Source organism: Nicotiana tabacum, chromosome 5 (assembly GCF_000715075.1).
Source record: "Nicotiana tabacum cultivar K326 chromosome 5, ASM71507v2, whole genome shotgun sequence".
Lineage (NCBI taxonomy): Eukaryota > Viridiplantae > Streptophyta > Magnoliopsida > Solanales > Solanaceae > Nicotiana > Nicotiana tabacum.
This window is the reverse complement of record NC_134084.1, coordinates 94,945,496-94,956,533: the sequence shown is the minus strand read 5'-3', so window position 1 is coordinate 94,956,533 and position 11,038 is coordinate 94,945,496. Positions and strand designations below refer to the sequence as shown.

At 37.1% G+C, this 11,038-nt stretch overlaps 3 protein-coding genes across 3 annotated transcripts; all 3 read left to right on the top strand.

The window, feature by feature from the left end:
* Positions 1 to 451: 451 nt before the first annotated feature.
* Positions 452 to 2,072, top strand: LOC142180862 (uncharacterized). The gene is made up of 4 exons (XM_075252961.1): positions 452 to 887; positions 1,047 to 1,178; positions 1,471 to 1,658; positions 1,776 to 2,072. Exons 1-4 carry the CDS (start codon positions 452 to 454, stop codon positions 2,070 to 2,072), a joined length of 1,053 nt encoding a protein of 350 aa, XP_075109062.1.
* Positions 2,073 to 8,833: 6,761 nt separating this feature from the next.
* LOC142180861 (protein FAR1-RELATED SEQUENCE 5-like) lies at positions 8,834 to 9,844 on the top strand. Its single transcript, XM_075252960.1, has 3 exons — positions 8,834 to 9,057; positions 9,151 to 9,233; positions 9,393 to 9,844. Exons 1-3 carry the CDS (start codon positions 8,834 to 8,836, stop codon positions 9,842 to 9,844), a joined length of 759 nt encoding a protein of 252 aa, XP_075109061.1.
* A 5-nt stretch (positions 9,845 to 9,849) lies between these two features.
* On the top strand, positions 9,850 to 10,352 carry LOC107772101 (uncharacterized). Its single transcript, XM_016591588.2, has 2 exons — positions 9,850 to 10,002; positions 10,119 to 10,352. Exons 1-2 carry the CDS (start codon positions 9,850 to 9,852, stop codon positions 10,350 to 10,352), a joined length of 387 nt encoding a protein of 128 aa, XP_016447074.2.
* Positions 10,353 to 11,038: the final 686 nt, after the last annotated feature.

The following is an 11,038-nucleotide window of genomic DNA, read 5'->3' as shown; positions in this document are numbered from 1 at the left end:
TTATTGAAGTAGGACAAGTATACCAAGACAAGCAAACAATTGCAACTGCAATGAAGCATTATTCTGTCATGCACAAGTTTCAATTCAGGGTTAAAAGATCTAGTGCTAGAAGGTATGAACATATGAATGGTCAAAGATCATTATTTTTTAATTTTGTAGTTTATTTGTAATTTTTTACTTCTTCAGTTTTTCCTTGTGATAATGTTTATCAGTATTGTAGATGAATTGTAGTTATGTTGTATATAAATTATATAATGTGATCGTTTAAGCTAAAACAACTATTTTCTTTTAAAATCTACATTTCAAACCAGTGTTTAAATTATATTTATTTTGTAGCTACTGGCTGTTATGCGTTGGTGAAAACTGTACATGGCACTTCAAGGCAACTAGCATAAATGATTCTGTAATGTTCAAGGTCCGAAATTTCAACAGCTAGCACACATGCTCTTTAATGGACAATGCATTTATACAATGCAAACCTACTTCCATGGTAGTTGGTAGCATGGTTATTCCAAAATATTCTGATCCTAAGACAATTTACACACCAAAAGACATACAAACTGACATGATGTCTGAACACGGCATGAATCTAACCTACATGAAAGCTTGGAGAGCAAAGGAAAAGGCTTTACAGTTTTTGAGAGGTCATCCTACTGACTCCTACAGTAAATTGCCTAGTTATTTGTATATTTTAGAGAAGACTTATCTGGGGTCTGTAGTTAAATTGAAGAAGACGGACGATGACTGCTTCTTGTATGTATTTGTTGTGATTTGTACGCCAATCAGTAGTTGGAAATATTGTAGGCTAGTTGTAGTAGTTGATGGGACCTTCTTAAAGTCAGCATATAGGGGAATAATGCTAACAACTTGTACAATGGATGCAGTAGGTATTGAAGTTTTATTGTAGAAATATTATAGCTTGTCTATTTTTTGTAGTACTTGTAGATTTATTGTAGATATATTGTAGCAAAGTTGTAGTTTGTATGTATATGTCTTCTTCTGTACTTTCCTGCAGCCAATTAATTGTTTTTTTCCTCATAATGTAGGTGTCATATTACCATTGGCATATGCTGTTGTTGATTCAAAAAATGACGCATCATGGAAGTGGTTTTTTGAGCAATTCAAACATGCACATGGTGAAAGACCAAATATGTATGTTGTCTCGGATCGGAATGAGAGTACCTTGAAGGCAACATCTATTATTTATCCCGGCATGCCACATTATTCTTGCATGTGGCATATTTGGACAAATATAAGGGCAATGTTCAAGAAGGGACATCTAAAGTTAAGCGAATTGTACTTTGTCACGACACGGTCATACACGCTTGATGAATTTAATAAAAGGATGTCAAAGATTGAAGAGATTAACACCACGTTTTAAAGCATACTTATACGATATTGGCTATCATAGATAGTCTTGAGTACATGCTACAGTGAATAGAACTTGGACTATGAAATCAAACATTGCAGAGTCATTGAATACTTTAACAAAATATGCAAGAGAGCTGTCGATAGTAGAACTATTAGAGTATATGAGGACTCTTCTTGAACGTTGGACGAAGGAAAAGTTATTGAAAGCAAAGGGTACATTCACATACCTTGGGTTTAAATTCAACAAAGAGTTGGATGACAACAGAACATTGTCGCACAAGCTTAGAGTAAGATCTGATCATTTATTGAATTAAATTAATTTATACAGGACAATGTAGATAATTTGTAGATATTGTGTATTTAACCGTATATGAATTGTTTTTTTGTTTGTAATGCAATTGTAGGTGAGGGCTTCAACAGACTACATATATAGAGTACTAGATGGTGTGAGGCGCTATATTATTTGTCTTGAAAATAAGAGATGTAGTTGTGGGCAATTCCAGCTTGATAAACTTCCTTGTCCATATGCTTTGGCTGCTTTAAGACACAGGGATGGGTCTTTTGAACAATATTGTTCTCCTTATTACACAAGGGAGAACCTCTTGCGTACTTATGAAATACCAGTAAATCCCCTGCCTGATGAGAGAAAATGGAATGTGCCACAACATATATCTGAAGAAGTAGTAAATCCACCTATATGAGGGAAAAGGCATCCAGGAAGACCTCAAAAAGAAAAATACAAAAAATATGATAAAATAAATTCAAAGAAGTACAAGGTTTCATGTGGCAACTGCGGAGGAGAAGGGCTTAACAAAAGATAAGAATGCACCCAAAAAGAAATAAATTTTTTTGTAGTTAACAGAATATTTCATAAAAATTGTTGGTGAGTTCAGGATAACAGAATTTGATGTGTAATTGTTGATGTTTTTTAAGATCATAATGTAGTTAGATAGGATTTTTCTGTATTGAGATAATACTTTCATAGAGTGATTTGTTTATGAATGGTTTCTATATATATAATCTACCACTTTTTTTACTATCTCTAGCATCTTTTACATAGTTGTTAATATTTTTTTGTAATATATCTACAATACAACTACAAAAAATTGCATTAACTGGAATTTACAGAGTAACTACATTATAAATCAGTAGGAAACGAGTTATATACTAAAATATTGTAGATCAAGTACTGTTTATTGTGACGACCCGACCGGTCGCCTTAAGAATTAACGCCCCAATCCCCTATTAACTGCTTTCCCCAAAGTTTATTTCTGCTATTTTGATTTGTCGGGATGTTCGGTTTTGAGTTTCGGAGAATTTTGGGACACTTAGTCCCTAAATGAGAGCCTTAGTTTTGCAAATTTAACCGTAGTCGGAACAGTGTGAAGAAGGCATCGGAATGGAAAATCGATGGTTCCATTAGCTCTATTGGGTGATTTTGATCTTAGGGACGTGTTCGGATTGTGTTTTGGAGGTCCACAACTAATTTAGGATTGAAATACCGAGAGGTCGAATTTTGAAGTTTCCGGTTCGGTAGTGAGATTTTGATCTGAGGGTCGGAATGGAATTCCGGAAGTTGGAATAGCTTTGTAGTGTTGAATGTGATATGGGTGCAAAATTTCAGGTCATTCGGACAAGGTTTGATAGACCTTTTGATCGAAAACGTATTTTTAGAGTTTTTGGAATTCTTAGGCTTGAATCCGATGAAAAATAGGTGTTGTGATTGTTGTTTTGAGCGTTCCGAAGGTTGGAACAAGTTTGAATGATGTTTTAGGATTGGTTGGCATGTTTGATGAGGTCCCGGGGCCTCGGTTTGATTTCAAATGGTTGACAGAAAGATTTTTGGAGTTTGAAGTTTGCAGCTTCAGCTGTTATCTGTCATAACCGCACCTGCAATTTGGGTCCCGCAGGTGCGGTGTCGCAGAAGCGGCTCAGTGGTCGGAAAAGAGGAAATAAGGAAGGGGGCCAGGAACCGCAGAAGCGGCATAAGGAACCGCATCTGCGGTCACGCAGATGCGGAAATTGAGGTCGTAGGTGCGAGATTGGGCTTTTAAGTGAGAATCATAAAAGCGGTTCTCCAACCATAGAAGCAGTATCGCATATGCGATTATTTGACCGCAGATGTGAAAATAGCTGGACAGAAATATGAAATTTCGAGGGTTTAGTTTCAAAAGTTGGAAATTCGACTTGGAGTTCGAGAGAGGGCGATTTTGGGAGGAAATTGAAGAGGAGATCATTGGGTAACAATTCTTTAACCCTTTCTACTCTTATTCCATCAATCTATAGTTAGTTTCATCACTTAATTTTGGATTGGAGATGAAAATTGGGGAAAATTGGAAGAAAGTTCTTAGACCTTGAATTTGACTTTTGATTGGAAATTTGACCTTGGATTTGGATAATTTTGGTATGCATGAACTTGTGAGAGCGTGAGGATTCTGAAAATATAAATTTTACCCGATTCCGAGATGTGGGCCTCAGGGGCATTTTTGTCATTTTACCTAATTTCGCATATTAGCTTAGCATTTCTTTGTAGAATCAGTTAATTGAAGTGTTATTTATATTATGCAATCGAATTGAATAGATTTGGGCCATTTGGAGTCGAGTATTCGTGGCAAGAGTGTGGTTTCGGGTTGATTTTTGAGTCGGTTCGAGGTAAGTGGCTTGTCTAACCTTGTGTGGGGGACCTTCCCCTTAGGATTTGGTATATTTGGTAATTGAAATGCCTTGTACGTGAGGTGATGAGTGCGTACTTGTGCTAATTGTTGGAAATCCGGTTTTCTTTGAGTAATTACTAGTATGTTTCCTTTCCCATTTCTATTACCTGCACTATTAAGTCTGTTGTTAGCTTAGGGAAGCATGTCTAAGTGACTTAATTGCTTTACTTGCTTAAACCGCCTTACCTGAATTCTGTGCAGCATGCTAGGCTAGAATCACTTGTTGCCTTAATATGAATTTTTGCCATTTTTGTATATTTTCCTGTTGCTGCTGTGTATTTATTTAGGGATTATGGATGTGGGATTCCGGTAGCTCCCCTTGTCTGTTTATTTTGGGACTACGGATGTGGGATTCTGGTAGATCCCCTTGCACAGTTATATGGAACTACAAGAATGCACCCTTGTAGATTCCCCCAGTACTGGGTATTTACATTTGGGACTACGGAACGGGATTCCAGTAGATCCCCGCGCACTATGAGTTGGACAACGGGATGGGATCCCGGGAAATCCATTGGATATGTACATATGGGACTACATGGTGGTATCCTGGGAGATCCTCGGTTGTTATTTTGGTGCTAAGTCGCATTTCTTTCCGTGTTTTGCCTTATCTCTGTAATAATTGTTGTTGCCTTTTTTATATCATGTGTTACTTTTACCGCTGTATTTATTTATAATGTTCTGTTCTACAATGTCAAACTTTATATTTTATTTAACCTCAGTAGGGCCCTGACCTTCCTCGTCATTACCCGGCCGAGGTTAGGCTTGGCACTTACTGAGTACCGTTGTGGTCTACTCATGCCTCTTTTGCGCATGTTTTTCATATGCAAATCCAGGTACTGTGACTTAGTCCTATCACCTTTGAGGCGAGGTGACTGCTTCAGCAACTTCGAGGTATATCTGCCGCATCCGCAGATCGAGGAGTGCCTTTCTATTCTAGATTTTAAATATTTTTCCTTTTGTATTTATTTTCCTTGTTAGATATTCTGGAGTTAGAGTACTATGTAGTGATCCTTAGCTTGTGATTGTGACGACCCGAATCATCTCAAGAGTTACCGCTCTGTTTTCCCTATTTTTTATGCTTTGTTTATCCGTGTTTTGTGATATTGGGTTGGTCAAATCGAGTTCAGAAAGGATTTGGTAATGTTTGAGACACTTAGTCTCTTTAGAGTGAGTTTAAGTTGGAAAAGTCAACCGGATGTTGACTTATGTGTTAGAGGCTCGGATTTGAGTTCCGAGGGTTCTGTTTTTGGGATGTGATTTGTGACTTAGGAGCGTGATTGGAATGAGTTTTGGAGGTTCAGAGTAGATTTAGGCTTGAATTGGCGAAGTTGATATTTTGACGATTTTCGGTTGGTAGGCGAGGTTTTGATATATGGGTCAGAATGGAATTCCGAGAGTTTCAGTAGTTCTATTGTGTCATTTGGGATGTGTGTGCAAATTTCTAGGTCATTCGGACGTGGTTCGGTTGAATTTTTGATCAAAAGCAGAATTCGGAAGATTTTAGAAAGTTTGGCTTGAATCCGATGTGTTTTGGATGATTTGATGTTGTTTGAGGTGTTTTGATGATTGGAACAAGTTTGAATAAGGTATTAGGTTATGTTTGTGCTTTTGGTTGAGGTCAAAGGGGCCTCGGGGTGATTACGGATGGTTAACGGAAAGGTTTCAGACTTGTGAAGTTGCAGAATCTCAACTACTTCTGGTATTCCCGCACCTGCAGATTGGGGACCGCAGGTGCGACGCCGCACGTGTGGAAGAGGAGTCGCAGAAGCAGATTATGGAGGAATCGTCAGGAACCGCAGATGCGGTAGTGTGACCGCACCTGCGAAGGTGCAGGTGCGGAGAGTTGATCGCAAATGCGGATTGGGCCTTTTTAAGTCAAGAACCGCAGAAGCGGATGATTGACCGCAAATGCGGTACCGTAGAAGTGGGTATTGGGCCGCAAATGCAAAAATGTCTAGGCAGAAATTATAAATTGTGACCTTCGCGAAATTTGAGCTATTTTACCATTTTTATCTCGGCTTTGAAGCTTTTTGGACGATTTGAAAGAGGGATTTCAAGGGAACTTCATTGAGGTAAGGAATTTGGACCTAAAACTCGTTCCTATGCTATTATTACACGGATTAGAGCTAGAAATCATGGAAATTTAGGGTGAAAATTGGGGAATCTAGGGCTTGGAAACTTAGGCCTTTAATTGAGGATTTGAAGGAGCATTTATGGTCGGATTTTAGAACTTTTGATATGTATGAACTCGTGAGGAGATAAGGAACCTATTGATATAAAAATTATTAAATTCTGAGACGTGGGCCCGGGGTCGGGTTTTGGTAATTGCGGGATTTGTGTAGTATTTTGATTATTTTTGCTTGGGCTGCATTCCCTTATCCTATTTTGACGTCCTCGTTCTGATTATGGATAGATTTGACACGAGTGGAGGCCGATTCGAGGGGTAAAGGCGTCGCGAGCTAGAGATTTGACCGGTTCGAGGTGAGTAATGATTGTAAATGATGTTCTGAGGGTTTGAAACCCCAGACTGCACATCGTAGTGTTATAGTGAGGTGAGGCACACGCTTGATGACGAGCGTGGGATCGTGCACAATTGGAGATTGTGACTTGGTCCGTCCCGAGTAATGGTTTTACCGCATATTTGACTGAAATATATTTGCTATCATCATTAATTGGATTGAATGCCATATTTGGGCTTCGTGCCAACTATTTGAACCCTTCAGGGCATTTTACTGGTATTACCTCACTGTTTTGACTTTATACTTGAACTCAGTCATGTTATTTTCTACGTTTTTCATACTCAGCCAAGTTTATTCAGTTTTAATACTTAAATGATATTTTAAATGATGTTTGGGCTGAGAAACACTGTTTTACTATTGCCCAAGTGGCTTGTGAGGATTTTGACTGAGTAAGGCCGAGGGCCTATGTTTTGAGGAAACATTTCATACTGATTATGAGGCTGAGGGCCTGAGATATGTACGCCACGAGGTGGCTTGATTGTATGAGGCCGAGGGCCTAGTGATGATGCCACAAGGTGGCTTGATATTGCGCTTGGGCCGTAAGGGGCCCCTCCAGGAGTCTGTACACCCCTAGTGAGTGCGGGTACCCATTGTGATGTGAGATTGAGTCCGAGGGGCTGGTATTGTTTTATGTGATTACCTGAGGGGTTGGTACTATTCTAAGATGTTGCCCGAGGGACGAATTTGTTGATACTGTGCCCGAGGGGCGAGCCTTTATGTGTTTACTTTTTATAATTGACTCTCAATTACCTACTTAATTATTGAAAAAGGCTTTTCATGAAACTACATTTGAGTTAAAGGGTTTTACCTATCTTTCACTGATTTACTGATTTTAAATGGTTTTACTGCTTCATTATAGAATGTTTTGTGCCTTACGTGATTTCTTGCTTTCAGTCTTTATTTACACTTGTTACTCACTAAGTTAGAGTACTCACTTTACTCCCTGTACCCCTTTGTACAGATTCAGGCATTGCTGATCCTGCCAGTGCGAGTTAAGAGCTCCCGGCGGACATTCAGAGTTTACGAGGTAGTTGCTTGACGTCCGCAGACCCGTGTTTCTCCCTCTTTATCATTTCTATTTCTGATCAAAAAATTGTAATAGTATATAGAATTATCGGATTGGTAGTAGGATTTATAGATGCTCATGACTAGTGACACCCCGGTATCAGGGTGTGTTGGGTTGTTTCTTCCTCATATTTATGGTATTATCTGCTACTTAGTATTATTAAATCACGTTTTAGACTGTTTTCCTGTTGTTTAACTGTTTAACATCGAATTGGGAATAGTTGGTTGGCCTTGTCTTCACGAGAGGCGCCATCACGACCGGGTCAGGGTTTAGGGTCGTGACAGTGATTCATGGGTTTCCGGATCATGGAGATATGTATTGGTTTCTGAGAGTTAAATGTTGTGTATGCCGAGCGGCACTTTTAAACATTGTTTTATTATTTTAAATTCTGTTTTAAATTGTTTTACTTCCGCAACTTGGTTTATCTTCCACAATTTAGGTTTACCTAGTCGTAGGACTAGGTGTCGTCATGATGGTTCATAGAGGTCGAACCGGGGTCGTGACATTTACATTCAACAAATGAATATAAAAACAACAAAACACATTGTTAAATATTTTCTACAAATTATCTACAAATTCAATAACAAAAAAACTACAATAGCATGAGCTTACATAATAACTATATTATAATTCATCTAGAAAGAAGTTATATGCTAAAAATAATGTAGATCAGGTACTGTTTACATTCAACAAATTGAATGTAAAAGCAAAAAAATATTTAGTTACTGATTATTACACTTTATCTACAGAAAAACAACAAAATAACTACATATTTTTGTGTTGACAGAATAACTATATAAAAATTCAGTTGGAAAGGATTTATATGCTAAAATAATTAAGATCAAGTACTGTAAACACTCAACAAGTGAATATAAAACCAACAGAATGTTTCCATTTGAACTACAATACAGGATAAGAAAAAAAAACAAAGGCTACTATAATACAAGAGATGTAGTTGTGGGGAAATGGCTACTATAATACAAGAGATGTTTAAATTGTATTTATTTTGTAGCTACTGGCTGTTATGTGTTGGTGAAAACTGTACATGGCACTTCAAGGCAACTAGCATAAATGATTCTGCAATGTTCAAGGTAAGAAATTTCAACCGCTAGCACACATGCACCTTAATGGACAATACATTAATACAACGCAAACCTACTGTCATGGTAGTTGGTAGCATGGTTATTCCAAAATATTTTGATCCTAAGACAATTTACACACCAAAAGACATACAAACTGACATGTTGTTTGAACACGGCGTGAATCTAACCTACATGTATGCTTGGAGTGCAAAGGAAAAGGCTTTACAGTTTTTGAGAGGTCATCCTGCTGACTCCTACAGCAAATTGCCTAGTTATTTGTCTATTCTGGAGAAGACTTATCGGGGGTCTGTAGTTAAATTAAAGAAGACGGACGATGACTGCTTCTTGTATGTATTTGTTGCGATTTGTACGTCAATCAGTTGTTGGAAATATTGTAGGCTAGTTGTAGTAGTTTATGGGACCTTCTTAAAGTCAGCATACAGGGGAATAACGCTAACATCTAGTACAATGGATGCAGCAGGTATTGAAGTTTTATTGTAGAAATATTGTAGCTTGTCTGTTTTTTGTAGTACTTGTAGATTTTTTGTAAATATATTGTAGAAAGTTATAGTTTATATGTACATGTCTTCTTCTGCATATTTCCTGCAGCCAATTACTTGCTTTTTGCCTCATAATGTAGGTACCATATTACTATTGGTATATGTTGTTGTTGATTCAGAAAATGACGCATCATGGAAGTGGTTTTATGAGCCATTCAAACACGCATATGGTGAAAGACCAAATATGTGTGTTGTTTCGGATCGGAATGAGAGTATCTTGAAGGCAACATCTATTGTTTATCCCGGCATGCCACATTATTCTTGCATGTGGCATATTTGGACAAATATAAGGGCAAAGTTCAAGAAGGGACATCTAAAATTAAGCGAATTGTACTTTGCCACGGCACAGTCATTCACGCTTGATGAATTTAATGAAAGGATGTCAAAGATTGAAGAGATTGACCCGCGTGTTAAAGCATACTTATACGATATTGGCTATCATAGATGGTCTCGAGTACATGCTAAGGTGAACAGAACTTGGATTATGACATCAAACATTGCAGAGTCGTTGAATGCTGTACAAAATATGTAAGAGAGATGCCGATAGTAGAACTATTAGAGTATGTGAGGACTCTTCTTGAACGTTGGACGAAGGAAAGGTTATTGAAAGCAAAGGGTACATTCACATACCTTGGGATTAAATTCAACAAAGAGTTGGATGACAACAGAACATTATCGCACAAGCTTAGAGTAAGATCTGATAATTTATTGCATTAAATTAATTTATACATGACAATGTAGATAATTTGTAGATATTTTGTATTTAACCGTATATGAATTGTTTTTTGTTTGTAATGTAATTGTAGGTGAGGGCTTCAACAGACTACATCCATACAATACTAGATGGTGTGAGGCGCTATATTGTTTGTCTTGAAAACAAGAGATGTAGTTGTGGGCAATTCCAGCTTGATGAACTTCCTATTCCACATGCTTTGACTGCTTTAAGATGCAGGGATGAGTCTTTTGAACAATATTATTGTCCTTATTACACAAGGAGAACCTCTTGCGTACTTATGAAATACAGTAAATCCCCTGCCTGATGAAAGAAAATGGAATGTGCCATAACATATATCTGAAGAAGTAGTAAATCCACCTACAGGAGGGAAAAGGCAGCCAGGAAGACCTCAAAAAGAAAGATATATGATGAAATAAATTCAAAGAAGTACAAGGTTTTATATGGCAACTACGGAGGAGAAGGGCATAACAAAAGATCTTGCAAGAATGCACCCAAAAAGAAATAAAATTTTATGTAGTTAACAGAATATTTCATAAAAATTGTTGGTGAGTTCAGGATAATAGAATTTGATGTGTAATTGTTGATGTTTTTTAAGATCATAATGTAGTTAGATATGATTTTTCTATATTGAGATAATACTTTCATAGAGTGATATGTTTATGAATGGTTTCTATATATATAATCTACCACTTTTTTACTATCTCTAGCATCATTTACATAGTAGTTAATATTTATTTGCAATTTATCTACAATAAAACTACAAAACAAATTACATTAACTGGAATTTACAGAGTAACTACATTATAAATCAGTAAGAAAGGAGTTATATACTAAAATATTGAAGATCAAGTACTGTTTACTTTCAACAAATGAATATAAAAGCAACAAAACACATTGTTAAATATTTTCTATAAATTATCTACAAATTCAACTACAAAAAACTACAATAGCTGGAGTTGACATAATAACTAGATTATAATTCAGCTAAAA